This window comes from Empidonax traillii, unplaced genomic scaffold (assembly GCF_003031625.1).
Source record: "Empidonax traillii isolate 1590-97213 ecotype Southwest subspecies unplaced genomic scaffold, ASM303162v1 scaffold178:size2223814, whole genome shotgun sequence".
NCBI lineage: Eukaryota > Metazoa > Chordata > Aves > Passeriformes > Tyrannidae > Empidonax > Empidonax traillii.
The window spans coordinates 893,849-916,929 of record NW_020955371.1 but is presented as its reverse complement, the minus strand read 5'-3'; the positions used below and the strand labels follow the sequence as shown (position 1 = coordinate 916,929).

General features: G+C 38.4%; 1 protein-coding gene across 7 annotated transcripts in view; it reads right to left on the bottom strand.

The window, feature by feature from the left end:
• LARP4B (La ribonucleoprotein domain family member 4B) overlaps nucleotides 1-23,081 on the bottom strand; it is a 58,168-nt gene that overhangs the window by 4,452 nt on the left and 30,635 nt on the right. For 5 of the 7 annotated variants that reach the window (XM_027886130.1, XM_027886131.1, XM_027886132.1 and 2 more), the window contains 14 exons: nucleotides 22,303-22,450; nucleotides 21,949-22,110; nucleotides 19,753-19,834; nucleotides 19,156-19,292; nucleotides 16,650-16,753; nucleotides 14,730-14,840; nucleotides 14,194-14,247; nucleotides 13,630-13,839; nucleotides 10,309-10,415; nucleotides 9,541-9,795; nucleotides 8,028-8,073; nucleotides 4,935-5,099; nucleotides 763-887; nucleotides 1-112 (listed from right to left, as the gene is read on the bottom strand). In XM_027886130.1, coding sequence (XP_027741931.1) covers nucleotides 1-112; nucleotides 763-887; nucleotides 4,935-5,099; nucleotides 8,028-8,073; nucleotides 9,541-9,795; nucleotides 10,309-10,415; nucleotides 13,630-13,839; nucleotides 14,194-14,247; nucleotides 14,730-14,840; nucleotides 16,650-16,753; nucleotides 19,156-19,292; nucleotides 19,753-19,834; nucleotides 21,949-22,110; nucleotides 22,303-22,450 — 1,818 coding nt within the window. Of the gene's footprint in view, nucleotides 113-762; nucleotides 888-4,934; nucleotides 5,100-8,027; nucleotides 8,074-9,540; nucleotides 9,796-10,308; nucleotides 10,416-11,663; nucleotides 12,185-13,629; nucleotides 13,840-14,193; nucleotides 14,248-14,729; nucleotides 14,841-16,649; nucleotides 16,754-19,155; nucleotides 19,293-19,752; nucleotides 19,835-21,948; nucleotides 22,111-22,302; nucleotides 22,451-23,081 lie in introns of those variants that run through there. The other 2 variants (XM_027886127.1, XM_027886128.1) reach the window with 2 other exon arrangements.

The window sequence follows — 23,081 nt, the reverse complement described above, 5'->3', positions numbered from 1 at the left end:
TATGGCAGCCCCATTGACTTGTACCGATTTACATGCAGTACTGAGTGTGGAAGAAGAAAGTCTTTCTGTACTCTGTGTCTCTCTCTGCTGTTTATCCACAACCTTGGGGTCCCTGTAAGCATCCAGCAGGAAGCAAAGCTCATGAGAAGTGAAACTTTAGGAGAGATCAATGATCTAATAACAGGTCTAAAAAGTTTGAGTAGGACTACAAGTAGTTAAGAGATATAATTTGCTTAGCAAATTATGACTAGCATTGCTTTTTAAAATGCTATCAAATTAAAAAAAAACCCAAATTTCTGTGGAACTTGACACTACCTGTAATTTATGATGTTCTGATAGCATTTAGTTATCTTTCCCCGGTACTCAAAACACCTCAATTTGATTTGCAGGTTTCAAATAGTGTATTACCAAAAACTTTCATTATAGTATGGACATCAGTACTGCCCACAGGGTCATGGGTTTACTCCCCATGCTTCAAAGCTAGCTAAATACAAGACAGTAAGGTATTCATTAAACTTCTAAATACATGCAGAAACCAAAACACAACACTAAACTTTTGTCTGCTAAATGACTATTATGATTGAGTCACTGTTATATTGTTATATATATTTATTGCCTTTACTACAAGTACAGTACACAACAAAATATTACTTCTTTCACTGATTAAGATTTTAATAGCTATTTACATTGTTCTGCCTGATGAAAGAAAATGCAAATGTGATTTAGAGCAGAATAATTATAGCCATGTAATTAAGTGCTTACTCAGAAGACTGGGGTGGCGAAGGAGACCTTTCAAAGGTCCTGGGTAATGTAGAAGAAACTGGTAACAAGGGCTCTCGAGGAATTCCTGATGGAATAGTGTTTGTACTTGCATCCACATTAATGTTCTGAAGGAGGAAAAGAGGTACAGAAGGACAATCACAATATCCAATTAATATGGAAAATTAGCACAACCTGAAAATTAGCACAACCAGGAAACAGCTCACAATTTGATTTATAAAGATAAATTAACTATAGGAAGGTACAGAAGCGGTCAATATATGCAGTATAACAAATATGTTATTTTTTTCCTTTACATTTATTTAGAAACATAGACAAATAAATAACACGCTGTGGTTGTTTCCAAAAAAGTTGTAAGCTTAGGTCCCTTTGGGACATATCTAGCTGTCAAACTTACTTAGAATCACAGAATCATTAAAGTTGAAGAAGACCTCCTAAGATGAGAGCTCAACCTTTGATCGATCATCACCTTGTCAACTAATTCAGCTGTTTCCTGAACACCTCCAGGAATGGTGACTCCACTGCTTCCCTGGGCAGCCTGTTCCAGTGCTTAATTACCCCTTCAGTGAAGAAATTTTTCCTCATGTTCATCCTGAACTTCCCCTGGCACAGCTTGAGGCCACTTCCTCTTGTCCTGTCCCTGGTTTCCTGGGAGAAGAGACCAACCCCCACTTGGCTACAACCTCCTGTCAGGGAGTTGTAGAGAGCAATAAGGACTCCCCTGAGCCTCCTTTTCTCCAGGCTAAACAATCCCACCTCCCTCAGCTGTTCCTCGTGTAACTTCCTCTCTAGACCCTTCATGAGCTTTGTAGCCCTTCCCTGGACATGCTCCAGCACCTCAATGTCTTTCTTGTAGTGAGAGACCCAAAGCTGAATGCAGGATTTGAGGTGCAGCCTCACCAGTGATCAATCAGGTGGGGGATACAGGAGATACAGGGGAACAATCACTGCCCTGGTCCTGGTGGCCACACGATTTTTGATACAGGCCAGGATGCCTTTGGCCTTCTTGTCCACCTGGGCACGTGCTGGTTCATGTTCTACCGGGTGTCAACCAGCACATCCAAGTCCTGTCCCACACGACCACTTTTAGCCACTCGTCCCCCAGCCTGTAGCACTGCAGGGTGTTGTTCTGAACGAAGTGGAGGACCCACCACTTCCCCTTGTGGAACCTCATACCCTAGCCCATTGATCCAGCCTGTCCAGGTAACTCTGCAGAGCCTTCCTGCTCTCCAGCAGATCAACACTCCTGCCCAACTTGGTGTCATCTCTGAACTAACCGAGGGTGCCCGCAATCCCCTTGTCCAGATCGTTGCTGGAGTTATTAAACTGGACTGGCTCCAATACTGAGCCTTGGGGAACACCACTAGTGACTGGAACTATTGACTTCTTTCAACCTGGAGATTTTGCACCTGCTGGTGACAAAGTAGGCTTTGCATCTGTTCATGTAACCACAGGCAGCCTATGAAGACAAAAGTCTCCTAGAGCCATGCACTAAGAACAGTCTTCAAAGCTCTAACTCTGTATCATCCCAATAGCTGGTGCTAATAACCCCAAAGCCTAAAAAAAAAAAAAAAAGAAAAGTTTCTGCCAACTAGGATCTGATCATCATTTAAAAGTCCCTTTCTTATGCTATAGCACAATTTGCTACCAAGCAAAAGAGGCTTTTTCCATAGCCCTCAAAAGATTCTCCTGGTGCCAAGTGATATTGTACTTCCAGATAAAGGCCAAATAGGTTCAAGATGCATGCAATGAATTTAAATTGTCAAAAAATAAGAAAAGAGAAAGACAAATTTGTATCCTGAAAAATATTTCTCACATTTATAACCATTTTGTTTGTTTTAAAAGGTGCTACACTCTTTGTACTGCTTGTGATCTGTTTGACCCTAAGAACTCTAAAACCTGAAAAGATTCTGGTATGCAGAAGAGAAAGCAGAGGGAGAACACAAGCACAGAAGGAACAAGATAGCCATTCCTTTCCCCCAGCCCAACCACCATTCAAAGGGCACAAACCCTAAGACTCCTGTGGTCACTGTTAGAAAGGAAAATGGTATTTGATATCACTGTTTTAAAATCAGACAGCACAGATTATTGCAGTAGATCTAGGCCTAGTCTGACTCAGAGTAAAAGTAAGACAGTAAAAGGTGGATGTTTAGAAACAAAAGAACAGTTTCTCTAGTTTTACTCACTATAATAGTGTGCAAAGGCTTGAAGTTGCAAGCTGCTGAGCATTCTGGCCCAAGTGCATCGGAGCTTCTAGGTACATAGTTAAGTGTGAATAGTTTCAAGTCAAGCAGACAAGCAAGTGCTGTTCCTCGTCAAAACAGCCCTTGACCTCACATGCTGCATTTCCTAGTTACAAACTGTGGGATCTTTACTACCTGCCGTTCCCCAGAGCGACACCTAGAAGAGCATCACAATGCAAAGAGTATAAAGATATGATGCTTGGATAACTATGTTGGGAATTATACAACTTTAGTCCACTCAGCTTCTGTACATTCAACTTGCCTGTGTATAAAACAAGAGCAGCACTGTGTAACTCTGCTTCAGCGCTCTGTAACCCTACATCAGGTGACATGAAAAAATATTGAGATCAAAGTGAAAAGCAGACTGTATACATTGGCAAGATTCTGATGTTAGCTCAAACACCTTTGTAAAAGAACACAATCGCTCTTTGGAGCCAGCTGCCATTACTTTATTCTTTATTTAAATGCCAACAAGGAAAGGCAGCATAATCCCTTTCCTCCACACAATGGTACAGAATAACTCCTGGAAACTGGAAAAATAAACTTGAAAAATGAAGTATACTTTTTAATGTGTCAGTGCATTGTACTATCACTAAACCTCAGAGGCTGACTGATAGGAAGACTGCCTCTACAGGGGAGAAGCCTAAGTTCTTTACAATAAGTGAAAAGCAAGTACTAGATTTGTAATGGGGGAACAAGGGGTTTTCAGCTGCAGGATTATTAGCAAGTGCTGGAATTATATATAATACATGAAATACAACAGTCAAAAAAACTAACAGTCATAACTAATAGAGGCACAATACTTTAAAAAATGAATACATCTTGGCCAAAAAAGAGCCTATAATGACAGTAAGTTAAACACTGCTTTTACCATGGCTCTGAACTGCACATTCCCCCTAACTGCAACCCTGGAATGTATCTGCCCCTCTTACCACTTGCAGGAGAGAGTAGACGGCTTGTCTGTACAATCACTGCTTTGGGTGCAGGTTGCCCTGCTGCTTCCCCTTCCCTTGACCACCAAATACCCAGTACCCACCCCTGACACGTGGGCCCAAAGAAAACATTTCTCCAACAGGATGGTTTTAGAGACGACATGAGAGATTTTGGTGTTTCACCAGGTTGATTTGAATTCTAATCCAGGGGTTAACTTCTTAAGTTGTGGTACAGTTAGAAAAACACAAGTTAGATTAGAGTTAGCAAAAAAAGCCAACATAGACTTCCAAAGCCTAGAGTGTTCCAGAGTGCAGAGGGTTATATGAGTCTTGCTGGAGGAGAACACGCTGGCACTCACAGATGGCATGGGAGAGACAGTTCTAAGAATGAAATCTATGAACAGCTACTGAACATTAATTTTCAACTGCATCTCTACTACATCTATACAGCAGTGGTTGCCAAGTTATCCTGGTGTATTTTTATCTTTCTGAGCAATATGACAAGACAACGCTGGGATCCAGCTGGTTTTGGTAACAGCTCTTGTTCCAGCTATGACGCTGTGTGTACTGAGATCATGTAGGCAGTTTCATTATTTTGGTGCTTAAAAGTTTGTCTCTGTCACTTTAAAGTGTTTTATATACACCTTATAAGTCTTTCAAACAGGAGGAAAACTTATACTTTTCACCTGAGTCTATCAAAAAGCCTGAGGCAGTAAAGAACAGCAAGGAGTATATTTTCTAATCTCTGCTATTAACACCTACTTATTATACTGATGCTCATATTCTACACTAAGGAGAATATGCAAGAAATTCTAAGACGTAAGAGAAGAAGGCAGCAGCACATCATTTGACAGCTGAAAAGCATTCCTTACAACCCACGTAAAACCACAAGTTATTTCCACGTATAAGCCACCAAATCTGAAAACACCAGGTATGCAATTCTCTGGTTTCCCAACAAAAATGAACACCCACTACTCACTCTTTCTTTTGACGTTCCTATTACCACATTGGACAGTCGGTTTTCAAACAGGTCTTCAGTCTTCAAATTGCCAGCAGCCCCAGGTAATGGAGGAAAGCTGGATAAACCCAATTCAAAGCTGGGAGATGGAGGTTTTGGGGGTGGTGGAGACTGTGTTTGGCCTCTCTGGAATAGAAGTAACATGTTGAGGTTACTGCATGAGATGACAGAAAAGACTCGCAACTCTAAACTGTATTTTGCAGTTGATTTATATCAGCGAAACCCTAGAGAAGCTCCCCCATCCCACCTCTCAAGAAAACTACACGGTACCAAGGAATAGATGCTTTCCTTTTCCAATGTTGCCCTTGAAATATGTAATTATTATTTAAATGGGATGGCATATGCATAAGTTTTAGTGATACTGGAATAGTAAGAAAAGTCTTCTCCCTGACCCTTCCTTCAGGACAGACACACTGGTACAGAAAGGAAAACACTGGTTTAGGCTGTCATGATATAGTGAAAATATGAAGCCCATTTATGTGCAGGTAGTAACATTCTAAATAAAAGACAGGAGTCAAAAAGAATGTTATTTTCAGATGTATCAAGAAATAGCAAGACAGCATGCCTTGTGTGTAGTACAGACAACAGCAATTTTCATCTAATTAGTAAGAACTTACATGGTCACTATGTAAAAATGCAAAGATAAGTGTCAAAACTATTTTTGAAATAGAGAACTCACTAAAGATTGACTAAGCCTATGAAGAAAAACAATGTCCCAGGCAAAAACTCCCAAGATCAGTGGGATAAATGCAACTATTATGCAATACAAACAGCAGTTCAGGAGTTACAAGTACCACAGTTAAAGATCATTTGTGAGGACTGCCTGTAAGGATTTGTAAAGCTACATACTATTTACACAGAAAAATAAAGTTCCTTTTGTAATATGCTGTAACTGAAGTTACCAATTAACTCCACCTGCACGAGGCAAGCAAAGAAGTAACTGTTTCTTGACTGTGCTCAGGCCTGTGCTAAGATGATCTCTGCCACAAAATGCCAAATGCAAAGCACTCTTTGAAACAGCTCCTATTTTGAAAAGGAAAAGATGAGTATATAGCCAAGATGGTCTGAATAGGAGAACAAAGCTTCTGGACAAAAAGAGCAACAGATACAAGACCACCTTTGAGTTCTTTTCACAAACTACAGATTATGTCAAAAGAAGTGTGTCAAGAGGGAAGTGGGGAAATAATAAATACTGAGGCAAGAACAATTGCAACTCCCAGGACCGCCATTGACCCAGCATTACCCCCAGGACACAGTCTAAGAGTGCTACAGCAACCAAGACTGCACACCTCCAAAACTGAAGTCTGTGACCTTTGGCAGGTCATCTGAGAGAGACTACACTTATCCAGCTCAAACTGCAAGAGGAAAAGCTTGGGTTTTTCTAAGAATCATTCTTCAAATTATAGCACTTGGTTTTCTTAAAGTGGACTGCAGTTCTGCAATAGAAAGTGCTCGTATGTTACAAAGTTACACAGTTGAGTCTAAAAACCCCAACATATTAAGAGTCAAATGGCATTAGCATCTTAAATTAGCAGGATGAGGGAGGAGTTGAATGAATTTTAAACTAATTGCATAAAATTTCTCAAGTTACTTTGTTACAAGTTGAGTAATTATGACTGTAGCCTCAGAAGCAATCTGATCAAACAGTTCCATGCTCTTTTTCATGCAAATATGCATACTCTCTAATTTTTTTTCCTTTTAAAGAAAGATCTTCTAAAGAAGTCATTACTCCATTCAAATACAACTGGTTTTAGTGATGTCCTGTGTACACTATCGAATGGCTAAGGCATCAATCACACAAGAACTAGGATGCCGGAATCAATTATTTCCACAGTCTAAAGGGATCAAATTTTAATCTTTTGCTTCAAAGTATGCTCCTTCCCACCGTACACGGTCATGTGTGTGCAGCAGCTCTCACCTCTGCTCAAGGTACATCACTGGACAATACAGACTGAAGATTCCTGGGCCAGAAGAGACTAGAAGGAACCTGGCTGCACAGGTTGCAATTATAGCCTGGTGCTGAAGAAGAGAACCATGGGTCTCCAGAGAAGTCATGTCTTCCTGTTTTTATACTCCGAGTTACAATAATCTTTGCAGTCAGCTCAGTCAGAAAGTGCCACTCTGCTCAGTAAGAGTGTTCAAGGCAATCCTTTCACTCCAGTCACTCACACACCTAACCTGTACCACTTCCTTGTTCTTTCAAGTACAGAAAAAAGTTTATAGGAAAACTTCAATCTAAAAATTCAAGCGGTTTTGAAAGGGCTAAAGAAAGAAGTGAAGGGAACCCTACATGTAATCTGATCTCACTGGCTTTGGGAAGTTTGACAAGAACTAGAAGCAACCAAAGGGAAGGAATCACTTGCTAAACCTTCATGCTCCTTTATCTAAGTTCACTAAGGTTACTCAACAGCAGGAGCCAAACACACAAATGCAATGATTCCAGATCCTTAAGGAAGAGTTATGGTTCATGCAGTGATGTTACTTTACAACTGTAACATGATAAAGGAAATAATCTGGTCCAATGTCATGAACATGCCACATGTGGCAAAAACAAATTGCAGAGAAATTATTGGTTTTATCACATCAAACCTTAAATCCTATAAAAAAAGTTTACTCTTTTCTACAGCATGTCTAGTGCAGCCTTTTCAAGTATCAAGGTTATTTTGGTATTAACCTTGAATTTCAGTTTACCAAAACCACAATATTTCAGTAGTGTCAGCATAACCTTATCAAGTGGCTCTTGAAGAGGCATTTAAGAAACAGAACCACCTCATAACTAATATTCGTGCTACACATTATGACACTAGGATGTATGTCCTTTACCATCTACATGAATGTATAATAATGAAGTATCAAGTGTTTTGAACTTCAGTTTAGCTGTTTAGCTCACCCCAAATGTGAACACCGGTAAGTTGACAAAGTAACACTAAAATGGAAATTTTTTGCTACTGTAAGAGTAATTTTGACTTTGCCATCTGCTATTCCACCAAATATCCATACTATTGCCTTGTTACCCTACATTTACTATAGATGAATAAGACCACAAACACTCACTGTAAACTTGTCCTCCCTTTTCTTCCGGTAGCCATATGAGTTTTTCCTAAGGGAAAAAAAGCAGATATCAACACCTTGCTTACAAATGGATGGAAAGCAGTTAATGAAACCAAGTGAAATTAATTCAAATTGCTATTTGATCCACCTTTGTTCTAGACAGTTTATTCAAAAATGTTTTGAGGAAAAACTCTCATTCAAATAAAGGCATAGATCTTATGCAAGTCAGCATAAGAATACACTGGTTACAAGTAATTGCTGTGTTAAAAGCATCTCAGTGCTGGTTACATAGAAGGGCTAGACAAAATATTACAGCGTCCAAAGTAAAGGTTTAAGGAATTTTTTTTTTAATACCAATGTAACTTTTCAAATATAGCTTACTATTTTCAGTTCAGGTAAAGCTCCATTAGAACATTTTCAGCCCTTTTCCCCCAGTCCTGTTTCAGGTAAAGCACCTCCAAGCAGCAGTTTAAAATGTGCAACACATTTTCATTTGGTTTCAATATATTTTTTAAGTTTTTTTGTTTGACTTTTATTATTCTAAATGCATTCAATACTGAAACATCAGAATATAAATCTAAGTACTGATTATTCCTGTAACTTTTTTGTAGTCTATAGTTTGAGTAATCTTGTTTCCTAAGTTCTTATCATACTTTCATCCATTAGTTATAACACAATTTGGTAAATTAGATTTAGACAAGTATTACAGTACTTGCATAAAATCCCCACTTAATTTTGCAATGATACAAGTCTAAAATAGGATCATCTGCAAAACACTCGAGTTATCTTCCAATTCAGTAAGTCACTCAAAATGTGATTTACTTAAGAGACATAAACACAGTCATTATCAAAGCCACACAATCCTTTTATAAAGCACTTATTAGAACCCCATTGTATTTAACAAAATTCCAAGATAACTCTGCTAAATTCTCACATCAATTTTGTCACCACCAATTTTCAGCTCCCCGGATAGCTGGTTTTGGGTTTTGTTTCTTTGCTTTTTAGAACTACATAACAATAGTTTCCTAGTTGTGTGTAGCCCTTTTTCCTCCCTCCACACCAATCCACTGTCTTTGTTGCTGTCTATGTCAAATTTGGTCAAAATTCTGATCTTTCAACTGAAAAAGTTAAAAATGGACACTGCTACTAGAGGTTCAGGTGCACTGCTGAACAATGGAATGGGCAGAACTTCCTCATTAAAGTCAAGTAAATAATATACGAAAACTTTCTTATACCAGATGAAGAAAGGAGGAAGGATCAGATCTTATGGTTGTACACTGTTCATCAGTTGCCATTTATAATTCTCATCTGCAAGGAAAGTATGCGAGTCCACTTCGCACCTGTTCTATATTTAACACTTCCTTGGAAGTACTTTCCAAGATTTTATCTTTGAGGGGAGAATCTCATCTTAAAGGAGTATTAAAAACAGTGACAACACCGCACCTCTTCACTGAACAGAGCAGTTTAAAAGCAGCAATACTTGGCTGTCCAGAAGACAACTCCAGAGAGCACTCACCTTCCTCTCCCCAGTCCAGGAGACGAGTCAACGCTGGTCTGTTCCATCCGCCCAGTTCCTACTTCCCTCTTGGTGTAACTCGTAGTAGCACTCTGCATCCGTGTCCTGCTTTGTCCCGGCTGCCGCGTCTGTGGACTCCTGACGCCATTGATTAAACGATCAGCAGAAAAGTTGAATATTGTAGGACTGTCTAGAAGCCCAGGTCCCCTCTCTGCACTGGGTATTGTATGTCGTATATGAGACTTGCTAGGATTCCTATAAATTCAAAAGTCATTTCAACATACATACTAGGAGAGATCTTCTGAGGCCTAAGCCTGTACACAGGATTCAGAAGAAGCAAGATCTTTAGTCCTTTATTGTGTATTTCATGTACAAGAATGATCATCATTCATTTTAACAGGTCGTGTAAATTATCATAATTAACCTTTTCACTGTCTATTTTCAACTAAGCCTTTACTAAAACCCACTTGAACTGGAAAATACTATATGAATAATCCTGCTGATCATGTCATCTTTCAGAATATTTTCAGCTGAATACCCTAAATCATGGAACAGACAAGTTCTCAGCTTTCAGACTGTCCATTTACATTTTGAAACACAGTTAACAACGGGAGCACCATCTGCCCTTTCACCTCACTTAACCTCGCACCAGTTTCAGTTTCACAAGTAACCTCAAGTTAGCTGGTGTTACTAATATAAGCAGATGAAAACCCCACGTGCCAGATAATACAAGAGTTATGTATGTTGTCAAAAGACAGCTGAACTTGCCTGTTCCTGGGAGGATATTGTCTGAGTGTTGTCAATGGAGAAGCAGCAGGCTTGAAGGTTGGAGATGTGAATCCATTGATAAATCCAGTATTTGGAAATGGCGTTACCTAAAAAAACCCAAACATATTGCATGTTCATCACTATAAAGAAAATCAGTGTTATTTTTTCTTAACTCTGTATTTTACATCATTCCATGCAGGACAGGACTTAAAAGATAGGCTCAAATAGCGATAAAGCAGTTGTCCAGTGCCCTGTAACCAACTTACAAATGCTGTTTTTTTGAGAAGACAGCCACTACACATATTCAACTCCTGATAATTAAAGAGGGTTAAAAAACATCAAGTCAAAATTCTTGGAGCTAAGTTAAGTAATTCTCCTTCTATTTCACACCATACTATGCAGGACTTTGGAGTACAGAGATACCTCTTTGTCAAAGAACCTCTAATCTATATAGTCTGTAATTGTTTTTCCTACAATTCATATATGAATCCCTCCCTAAAAAGAAAAAAAATTCTTTTTAGTTACTCATTTAACTGCCATGTGATACCTAAATAAAGCCCAGAGAATAAATGGATGTTAAGTGGAGCTCTGATGCTTTTCATTATCTTACCACCTTATTCCACATGTGAAATACTTTCCTCTTGCCTGAAAAAGCAGTATTAGCAAAAGATTTCCTGGCGTGGGTGCATATCAGTGTCTTGCATTAACAGGATATCTCAAAACCTGAAGCATGTTCAAACTCACTAGCTCACTTTTATCTTTTTTATTTAAATGTACAAGTGAGTTTCATTTAGGAAATGTTATTGTTAGCATCAGCAAATGCTCACTGCTCCTCTCCCCCTGAAAATAACTACAATGCAGAACACTAAGAATCTTTCTATACTTTATTAAATGATGAGAAACAGCTGGGAGTAACAGCATTTCCTATAAAGGGATCTTTGAACTTGACTGAGCTTTCTTGCAGAAGTTAAAACAAATCACTTATCGATGGAAAAGAAAATTTAACACCAAAGTTGTCATGTCAAACTACTGTTAGCCTAACTCAGCACGCATGACAGCAAATGCAACCTCAGACTCCACAGAAAGGCCATTAGGAGTGTAACAAAGCTCTTTGAGGAACAGAGTTTCATCAAAATACTGCTTTGAAGTACTTTCTGGTTTCAGAGTTACAACTTGAATGCTGCAAAATTCCATAAAAGCTCGTAAGCAACTACTGAGCCTGAATAACGAGAAGACACTAAACATACTAAAGGAAAACAAGTTTAACTCACTGCTTAAAGAGACCTAAGCAATGTTCAACTCTTCTTTCTTTATAATGATAGATGATCCTTTTGGAAGAAAAAAATGTTTGTTTGTTTTTTTCATTTTCCAATAATACCAAAAGCATCTCCACAGAAGTCACCTGCTGAAACATACTTTCTTTTGAATTTTTTTTTTTTTACCCAAGCAGGACAAACTAGATATTTTCTCAAATACTATAAAGTATATGATGAAGAATTAGGTAGTTTTAAAACTGAGGACACGTGTTGCCATATTCTAGTTTCAGAACAAAAACAGTATGGCCACACTACTGAGTGTATTCAATCTCAAATTAGAGACCATAGAAAGCACTTTTAGTGCTTCTGCTGAAGCAGGAGAGAGAAACTTCTGCTACAGAGAGCACAGAATTCTCAGAATACCCTGAGTTGCAAGGGACTCACAAGGATCACAAGGCCATCTCCTAAGAGAATTGCCCATACAGGGATCAAATCCACAATATTTTCATATAAGTCTCTACATGCAAACTATAACCCTGTCTCATGAAAATTATTCCTGTGTCATGGCTCCTCATGGTCCCTGTTCTCCTCAAGTGATTTCTATTCAAATATAGCTCTTCCTACAAAAGAATCAAGAAACATCACGTTACATTCATGTACATAAAAATGCAACTAACCAATGACAATACACTGCAAAACAGTGGGAGGTAAAGCTCAGATAGTTAATTTTCTGTTTTGACTAAGAAAGGTATGAGATCTTTAACGCTGGCAAACTTGTAATGTCTTCTCCAAAGGACAGGACTAGTGAGTTTTCTGGAATACAAGAAGTTCCAGGATAACATAAGGTAGGTACATAGTGTGCTGTGGCCAATTAATCTATGTCTTCTACAGCAGCCTAATCCAGCTACTTCAGACTGTGCAGTAGTCAGTTTACCTAGAGGAACATTCATATTCATTGCTTCTTAAAAAGGTAGCTTTCTCTGGGAATAACATTGCTCACTATGCTACCTTGTTGCCACTGCATTCTTCATCCTCCACGAAAGCCTTCCCCTGCAAGGGCTCTGATTGAGTTTCCTGCCTGTGAAGTCTTTAGCACACCAACTTTTTAATTAGCTTGCTATTCAGTACACAAGAAGTTTGCTCAAGTTTGTTCAAGGACACCTTAACCCTCTGCCAAAAAAAACCTCAAAAGAACTGCTAATTTTTAGCATTGCTACCGTCGTTTTTTTAAGCTGCAGGTAAAGAGGCATTTCCAGAGGGAAGAAAGAGGCTCCAGCTAGGAAACCTGAGCCTCCCAGTCATTAGAGGAAACTATGTCCATGTTAGTTTTTGTGGAATAACAAAAGCAGACTAAAGGGGCCAAGGTAATTCTGATAGGACTGCCACAATGAAGAAGATGGAAGCAGGATTCCAGGATGAAAGAGTGTCCCATTAGAATATATAAGGATTATTGCTATCACTCTAGCTATAAGGCTTATCAATAGCCTCTTCAAGAAAAAAAAAAAAGGCAATTTAACAGTGATTTTTGTAATTAGCAAAAGTAATTTTATTTTTTTATTGCCAAAAGAGATTTCTTTAGCACAAAAAATATTTTGCTTTAAGAACATGACAAATAGCGTAATTCAGCATGTCAACCTAGAGCCTAATTTCCTCTAGAAGATCAAGATACCACAATACCCTTAGCTATCTGATTCTATTAAGTTTATTCTGTTCATATCAGAATTGCTTTTTCTGGTATTCATATACATATTCTGAAGATCTGATTTCTAAAGAAGCTTTCAACCACAGCTAAAAGAAATTCTTACTTTCTTTTGGTAATGCTTCATTAATAACCTTGACTAAAGAACTGCCTCAAAAAGAATCACATTCCAGCTTGAGACCACATACAATTTTCAAATAATCCATCTTTGTATACCATGGGAAGGATTCTGAAACTGTTTTTCAAGAAGAATTAGAATCTTAAACTCCCCTCTTCAGGACTCATATACTTCCTACACACCAGTAATTCTTAAGAAAATAAGACTAACTGAAAAAAACAGAATTCTTTCACAATCAGGAAACTTACCAATGAAGGGTCAAGGTAGCTGTGCGTGGCTGACCAGGTCTGTGGGCCAATTAAGCTGTACAATGGGAAGTGCTGCTGGGGACTGTATACTGGAGGTATGTAAAAGGATGTTGTGTAACGCTGCTGCGTGTAGAGGTTCATATCCAGAGGTCTATATCCATTCTTTGGCAAAAATGTGTTTATAGCTATTGCCTTTGCTTTTATCCTTGCCTGCAAAGGAGATGAGGTTATTTACTACAGTGGCCTTTGAAATGAAATCAGGATGGTTCAAATTAGCAGCTCTCAAATTTTAAATGGACACTTGTCAGTAACTGCTTTCTCCTTCAAGGACAGCAGCAGCAGCTGAATGCTTCCCTGCTGTCTGATGCTGGGCTGGATATGCCACTGTCAGAAAGGAGGAAAAGCAGAAGTAGCACAGCATGTGCTACATTTCAAAACCCAACTCTAGGTCACATGGCTCCTGAGACTGCACCACTTAAATTTATATTGGAGAACACAGTGAATGCCACAAAAACCAGAACATACCCACAAGCTTCCCCCCAAACCCCATAAAGCTCTGTTTACCTTAATTGGTTTTCCTTGGAAAGTTTTCACTTCTTCTCTAAGGTATCTGTAAGCCTTTAAAAAAATTAATTACCATATTTGTCACATATAATTTAAACACAGGAAACTCAAATTTTGACAAGGCTAAGGCTAACAATAATTCCTGGAGTGCCTGCTAATGTTACACCATAAAAAACTCTCATATATAATCTGCATTAAGCAAGATTTAAATTATCACTGCAGAAGTGCTTCAGTAGCACTAAAACAGGACTTTAATGCTTATGACTGAAGCACTTCAATGCTTCACCCAAAATATCAATGTTCTCTGTACAAAAAAATCATAGCTTTGGCCAGGACACCAATGATAGAGATGAACAAGATAAAACTCTCAGGAGTTATGGTTAATAGTACTGAAAACTCAATACTAGCTCAGAGGTTTGGGTATTACCCTTTTAACATTGTTACACATTTGTAATACTGTTTAAGACCTGTCAATTCACCCTCATCTCATTCTTGTTTACTGTTACATTCTAATATGCTTCAAAAAATAGTGTTACCTGCTGTGCATCAGCTTCCGATTCAAATGTGATGAACCAATTGTCATTATAGGCAAACTCACAGTTGATGAACTTAGGCAAATTGTCTCCTTTGAAAAGTGCTTCAACCTCCTGAAGAAAGCGGTTTGATAATGAGGTAGAGAAAAGGGTGGAATAAAAAAAAAAAAAAAAAAGAATGGAGAGATGAAAACATCAATTTGAAGTGCTAAACTTTGGAACTCCAAGCAAGAAAGTGAGAAAGTACTTTCAGGCTTACAGAACAGAACTGAGGAGTTCAGAACACCTCCAGCAGCAATTGCTCTCTATAATTTCCATGCTAGCTAGGAGGAATTCAAACAAGCACTAAGGCCATAATGCATGAGAAGTTGCCTGCTCCCTTTAAATAAGGAGAGATAAACTACTTAGGTCATAGACAGACATTTAACCTTGGCATCAAGTGCAGAAAGATGTCCACCTCTCCCCTGTTCCCAAAACCATGGAGCCTCACAAAAATCTGTGCATACGGCACGGGACAGGAGAATTCTGCCCTTTCAGCAGAAACCTGGAGATAAGCTTCAGCTCAAATGCCTACAGATTCACATGTTTGAAACAGGGTTTATGTTACCTCAAACATAATCAGCTAGTTTCTAGAGCAAACACACACCTTGGACTTCATAGTTGTTTTTATTTATTTGCCTGTTTTTTGTTTTTCTCGTGGAGTTGAGGAGAGCAGCATCAAAAAGGGAATACAACTTGGGAGGCCTTAGAGTATTCTGGAACTTTGTTGTCTGATACTGCTGTACCAGAAAACACAGGCTATTAAATCTGGCCAGTCAAGTCTAGATGTTTTTCAGTCTGGCAAATTTAAACACAATGTATAAAACACTTCACTTGAGACCAACTCTTTTGAAAATAAAGACTCCTCAGAACTTTGTCTCAAACTTTTAAGAGTGACCACCCAGTGGTAACGCATCCAATGTGACAAACTGATGACAGTAGTAAAAAAAATAAATATTAAAAAAAAATCCACAACACTAAAACCTAGGCAGCCTTTGAAAGGTTTCACTTGACTTGGAAAGTTAGAAGAGGCTATTATCTTTAAGCTACGTACATAGCAAATATCCAACTTCTTCCTTCCAATTCATTTTATCATGTTCCTATTTGTTAAGGCCACTTACTTTTTTGTTGTACGTTTTTAAACTGCAGTACTTTGATTTTTGTCTGAAGACTATCAAGAAGAGCAACTCTTTCAGAATCTTTAGTCTTCCTTGTAAAATTAAATAGAGGAGAAAATAAAATATCTACTCATCAAGAATCTGTGCCTTCTCTCCCCTTTTGAAAAGTCAAGATGGTCTAATCAACAGCCCCACGATTTTTTCTAATATTCCCATTAGTCATAGTCCCACCTACTTCAGAGTTGCATTGAGGATCTTTCAAAGAATCAAGTTCTCCACTGTTGCACTTGTTCCACAAGCCAGTGGAGATCCTTAAGTGACTTATTTACAGCTCTCAACTCAGCATTATGGAAGCGTTTGCAAAGCTTTAAGTACTTTACCAGAACAAGCTTCAAGGTGCAACAGTGGCATTTTCTAGGCTAAGACTTATCTTCCTTCGTCTTTGCTATTTATCCAAGGATCTGAGCACTAAGTGCACACGGATAAGGCAGCATGCAAGAAAATGATGGCACCTCTACCAAAGCCAGCACTGTCTCAGTTTCTCAGCCCCCTGCAGAGCTACAGGTCCTACCACAGTCTTCCTAGGAGAAACACGCTCCTAATAAACATATTTATTATCCAAGAAAACACAATAAACTAAGTTTAGGAAATGCTGTGAGAAACTAGGTGTGTTAAGAAATGCAACACGCCTATTGAAATCTAGAAGAAATCTAACTTCCAAATCCTAACGCAAAAAGTATTCTTTACATAACAAGGAAACACTTACTTCAATGGGAGTAGATTCGGGTACTTCACGTAAAATCACAATACAGCGATTCTGATTTGGCCTAACTTTTTCCCCCTTCTCATCCACTTGAACTAAAGGCAACGCTAGGAGAGAAGAGACGGGAATGCATTTCAGAGGTCAGCAACCATAATAGCTTAGCACACCAAAAGATGCTGCGAACACAGTTATGCAATGCAAAGTTTCAAGTATTTTTGAACACTACGAAATATGCAGACGATGACTGAGAACACTTTCAAACATATGAAACCAAGTAGACATGTTCCTTATAATTTTCATGCTCTTCCACTGTAGAAATTGCCAATTCATTAGCTTTTTCTTCTAAAGCACACATTGAGTCCTGTTCTTTTCTTGATTCTTACTGTAGTGGTAACGTCCACTAGCCTTTCCTGAGAAATTATTCAAAGAAAGAACACCAGGTTGGAACTCTGGTAAAACCTTTCTTGGCAAAAACATGGTCTAGATAGGATGGTCCAGCTCCCTGTCCAGCTGAAGTAGTATCTTCAAAGTATGCAAGTGTTGGGGAACGCACTACTTCCTTGGGAAGATTATTCCAATGCTAATTTCTCTCACTGTGGAAAACTTTCCTCTTGTGTCCAATTTCCAATTGTGTCCAATTCTCCCAAGAAGTAACTTGGACCAATTACCCCCCATCTTTACCATGTGACTCTGTATAAAAGGAGTCTTCATGTTCTTTGCAGCTACTCTTTAAATACTGGAATATGGCAATAAGGTCTCTGTCATAGAATGTGATCAGGTTTGTCAAGCACAATTTGCTCTTGGTGAATCCATGCTGATTTTTTACCACCAGGTGCTTCATTTGACCTGTGATGGTCCCCAAGAAGACTTGTTTCATAACTTTTGCAGGAAATGAAGTAAGACTGATGGGCATGTAATTTCCTGGGTCCTCCTTAAAGCCCTTCTAATAGATGGGGGTAACATAAGCCTTCCACTCTTCTGGGACATCCCTCAATCTCCACAACTTCTCAGAGATTATAGAAATCACCATTATCATTGATCTCACAATGATGTCAGCCAGCTGTCTTAACACCTATGGATGGATATTTGTCAGGGTCCATCAATTTGTAGGGGTCAAGCCCCTGAAATAGTTCACACATCAACTCTTCCTTCACTGACAGTGGGTCTGTGTTTACATCAACCTGGGTCAACCCTGTTCCCAAGGTCTGGGGCCCAACAATGCTGGTAACATTTCTTCACCGCTTTTAAGTGCCTTTTCAGTGTCACTGGTGACCAATTCACCTCTCCTGTTTAACAGAGAGTCATTATTTTCCTTCTGTTTCTGCTCATTGTTTACATACCTGAAGAACCCTTTCTTGTTGTTTTTGAGATCTCTGGCCAAATTTAATTCGAGTTGAGCTTTTGCTTTTCTAATTGCATCTCTACACACCCTGGCAATGCCCTCGTAGCTCTCAACAGGTATTCATCCACTCTTCCATCTCTGGTATGCCTCTCTTGTTTTGAACAGACTCAAAGGCACAGAGTTAAGCCAAGGGGGTCCCTTGATCCACCTACTTCCCTTACCTTTAAAGGAGATGAAATGTTTTTGTGCTTCCAGGAGAGAACTCCCAGCACTCATTAGCTCCTTTATCTTTCATGGAAGCTTCCCATAGAATCCCTCCTAACTGTGCTCCGAACAAGCTGAAGTTTGCTTCTCTAAAATCTAAAACCTTAGTACCAACCCTCAGTGTGCTCAGCATGACCTCAAAACCCACAGTGCTGTGACTACTGCAGTCAAGGCTATCACTGAGATACTACAAAGCAGGTTTTCTTGGTTTCTGAGTAGCAAGTCCAGCAATGCCTCATTCCTGGTCTGCACATCTGACACTTGTATGGGAAAACAATTCTCTACACATTCCAGAAACCTGATGGATGGTGTGAGCTGCTGTATTGTTCTTCCTACAAATGTCTGAGAAGTTGAAGTCACCTGTAAGAACCAGGTTTGGTTGACCCAAAACTTGCTTAAGTCACCCAAATACTGCTTTGTTGGTCTTACTGTCCTGGTTTGGAGATACTGTAAGATCCCCCCTTGGAGACAACCCCTCTGGTCTTGACCCAGAGGTTTTCCACAGAGCTTCCACAATTGACGTAGTTGACTTCTATACATTCAAGATTCTCCTTAAAAGATAGTGTGACTTCTCCATCTCTTCTTCTCCACCTGTCTTTACTAAACAGCCTTGAGACATCCATTGTGATCCTCCAATTATGAGTTATCCCACCACGTCCCACAATTTAAACTCACATTGTTCTCATTTGCACGATCATTATCCAATACCTATAATTTGATAAAACTGCACTTCTGTAACTGTGATGGTCTAAACTGGAAGCTGCTTGGGTTGTTTAGTGCTTTACAGAAAAATAATGGCCTATTATTACAATACATTAAAAAAGGAAAGAGACTGAAAATTCAGATGAATAGTCCTATGGCAATAACCAAAATGCTTTCTAAAATTGAGGAACTTTTACTTACATCTCAGCACTTCAACAATCAAATCCATATCAGTACTGAGTTTCTTGACATGATCAAGGTTTGCTACGGTCATTATTGGCACATACTGATCACTGTCCATCTGTGATATAAGGTACATGTCACTGGCAAGATTTTCTCTGTTGGGAGAAAAAAATAAAAATGGAGAAGTGTCACAGATACAACTCTTTCCAACGAACTTGAAACAAAAACTCATTACGTAGTAGAAGGCAGATTCCTTCAGCATTTTCACTAACTAATTAAAATCATCGGCTTAAATAAAGCTTAAGTTTCTCAGCTTTAATTTGCAAAAAACCCCAAACCCAGTAAAGGTCATAAAAATTCATCTGATCTGTAATTGCTTGTAACTACTCTCACTTCAAATGAACATATTTGCTAGTTTATGCTTTAGGTTTCATGTAAGCTTTAAGAGGTACATCAATATGATACTCCGAAATTAGCATATTCATTTCCCCAAATTCTCATCCTTTCCACTTTAGTTTTAAGTGACAGATGAGAAATATATGAACACACATCCCAAGTTAGGTACTGGGCCTTGTTAGTTATCCTAAAGTTTGCTATGTTTACGGATATACATACCTAGATAAACAGAATTCCAGTGTCTTTTTCAGTAATTCTCGTAAATCTTCCTGACCTTCTGGCTGCAACTGCTCATTTCCACCTATTAATTGAAACACTTCATTTTAAAATGTAGTTCTGCTGTATTACACAATAGATATTTTAATCAAACCATCATGTCTATTACTCACTATATAACTAGTAACAAATTTTCAGATTCAATAGACGTTCATTATGTATTAGTTCACCAACCACCAAAACTGCAGGAGAACACTTTTTATTTAAGACAGAGAAAATATGTCTGATTTCACTCTGTTCTCTAAATACATGAAAATCTGAAGCATTTTAGAAGAACAGCTACATGCCCATCTTGAAGTAAATACTAAATTGATTTAGTTCACAGGTCTGTCTTCCATTCTCAGGAAGCTAACCCATCTCTAGCTGACTAAACCCTGACTAATGCAGCAAGCGAGCAATGCAACGGAGACACCCCATACTCCAGTCCTCACTCAAAATTACCAATACACTAACTCAGGAAAGAGTTCCAGAAATGAGATTATAAAATATCAGCAGATACACAGTCTACAAAGAACAGATGTGTAACTGACAATCAGTTAAGAAGGCAAAATTAATCTTTTTCTTATACTTGGGAGTTTCAAAATTATCACATGGAAAAGATGGATTTTATGTTCATTTTAAATTAGACCCAATATACTAATATCAGTAGAGGTTAAACTAATTGTGCCAGTGGGAGAACTGTTTAAAGATTAGAAGTTTAGTGTGGCTTTTAGAGATTTATAAAACATCTAGTAACATGTTATTTAATATATATGTGTGTAAATTAGATTTTTTAAAAGTATTGCCCTCTACACCCTTCCTTTTAGTAACTTTCATCCTTTTCTTCAGCTTTCCTTAACCATTCTTCTTCCTAAAGCAACTTCTAATTTCCTCCCACCACGCTGTCCTTCATGTGTTCTACTCTGAATAAGATAATGCCAACACCTGAGATATATACTTATGTTCTACCCACTATTTTCCTTCCCCATCTGCCCTTTCTTTCTTGCCCAAAACCTAGCAAGGACCAAAATTATATGTATTTTAAAAAATAGTTATTAAAAATTAAAAATCAGACTTCAGATATGGGACCACGTGTGTCACTATTCATCAGACAGAACAGATCCAATGTGCTGCTCAGCTGCTTACAATACTATCTGACTCTTGTTAAAAGTTAACTATTTTGGGCACATAAAGAACATGCTGACAAGTTTTAACACTAGTGTGAAGAACACTGTTCCTTTTAGACTGTGAGGCATCTTTAATACAATTTTCTATTTGCCATCCAGTTATGACTTAATATTTCCCAACAGTACCCTTAAGTGGAGTCAGAGAGACCTTTCAGTTTTTCAACATAAGCAAGGATGATGCCACAACTGTGTCTGATTGTAGTTGTCTTGATTTCCAGCTATTATGGATGCTCTTCTGGTAATTTTAAATACATGTTATAAAATCAGCTAAGCACAATGAACAAGGAACAGACCTCCCGTGAATCTCAAGAAACACCCAGCACATTTTCCTCTCCTTCCTATCCCTCATCTCAGTTCAAGTAGTAAGCCCACATGCATCTTGCAGACCTTCTGTCCCTTTCAGTGAAATATAAGCATGGCTAAATCTCTATGCTACTTTCCAGAAAGTTCTTAAAACATACCATCTGGTATAGACTACAGCTACGAACAGTTGCACTGAAAAAAAATTCCCAAAAGTTCATTAAATAAGAATGCAAAGAAGTTAGACTAAAACGTTGCTTATTTTAGCATTTCTGGACTGGTCTTTTCACACATTACATTATTACTTGAGACACAAACCCTATGTGAATCTCACCTCATTACCTGACCCAACTAGAACATGCAGCTTAAACTGGTAGATATCTAAATGTAAATATCTTCACCAGGGATTTTCATTCAAAATCATGTTCCAGAAAATACTCACTTAAACCCAGAACATTTGTGCAGCATCTCATAAGACTTATACCAGGATGAGACTGATCTCCAAATATCCTAAGACAGGATTTTCTAGGGCCTGTTTACAGCATATATTGAACAACAAAAATGTCGTAGTTCGGGGGGCTTTTGGGGTATTTTTAGATGTTCACTGTTCAACTCAAAACACGTGACTATTTCTTTCAAAAGCAAGTCCAAGCAAGTATTAGTTTTCTCTTACCTGTCTGGGTGGTTTCATGCATAGACTCATACTCAGAATGATCGAGAGTCAAAGGGTTCATATCTGTCTGGTCTGACACCGACACAGCTGGTGACGGCTCCGGCAGCTCTGTCAGCACTGCATTCTGATGCTTTTTGTCACCATCACCGTTGGCATCCAGTCCTGCAGCACAGATGACAAACACTCAGAAAGCATTCTTTCTAATCACTGTGACTTCACAGTTAACCCTAAATCTGAATTAAAGTTGCTTACACATTTGGTTAAATTATTTTAAAACAGAAAACTAAAATTGAGAAAATTCTGCACTGGATTCTAACTTTTGCTTGAGCAACAGCTAGAAAATGTCATTCATACCTTCTTTACAAGAATCTGGAGGTTGGTCAGGTATTTCTTCCCACGTTTTGCTCACACTACCATCAGTGGCACCACTTGCTTCCAAGTGTAACATATGATTTCCCCACACCTTTGCATTAGGGTTTAACTCGGAAACCTTGGTTGACTCCTACAAAAAGAAATTGATATGCACTTTGTGGATGTACAGCATGCATCTGTGTGTAGATATGCATAGTTTCAAATAACAGTATTAGACATACAACTCAAGACTGTGCTGTCAATTGTTTTCCACACCTGAATATATTAACTGAATTCCAATAATCATTGCAGGTACAGAACCAACTGAATTGTGCTGCACAGAATTCATTTCCCTGATTAAGAATCACCAGAGAAGGATAGTCAAGCAGAGCAAACAACAACAAACATTTCAAACCTGTACTTGACCTAGACTTCAGGCAGTTCTCTAGTACACATGTCTACTTGATGTTGACTATATTGCCATTGTATCTGTTTCTACAAAGCAACATTAAAGAAAAAAAATAATCAAGAAAATACCAAAGTGCAGGTTTTTTTTTCCCTGAACTTATATAAACATGTAACATTTTTAATGAAGCATTATGGAAAATTGAAATAAGACGTGCATGACAACTTCTGTCATTACTTCAAGAGGAGGAACAGTGCATTAGGACAGATAGGATGAATTACCAGATGCAATTAAATCATCAAGACAATCTCCTTTAACCTGGATTGGAAAGGCACACATTTAATAATTATACACGGTTATATATAACCACCATACA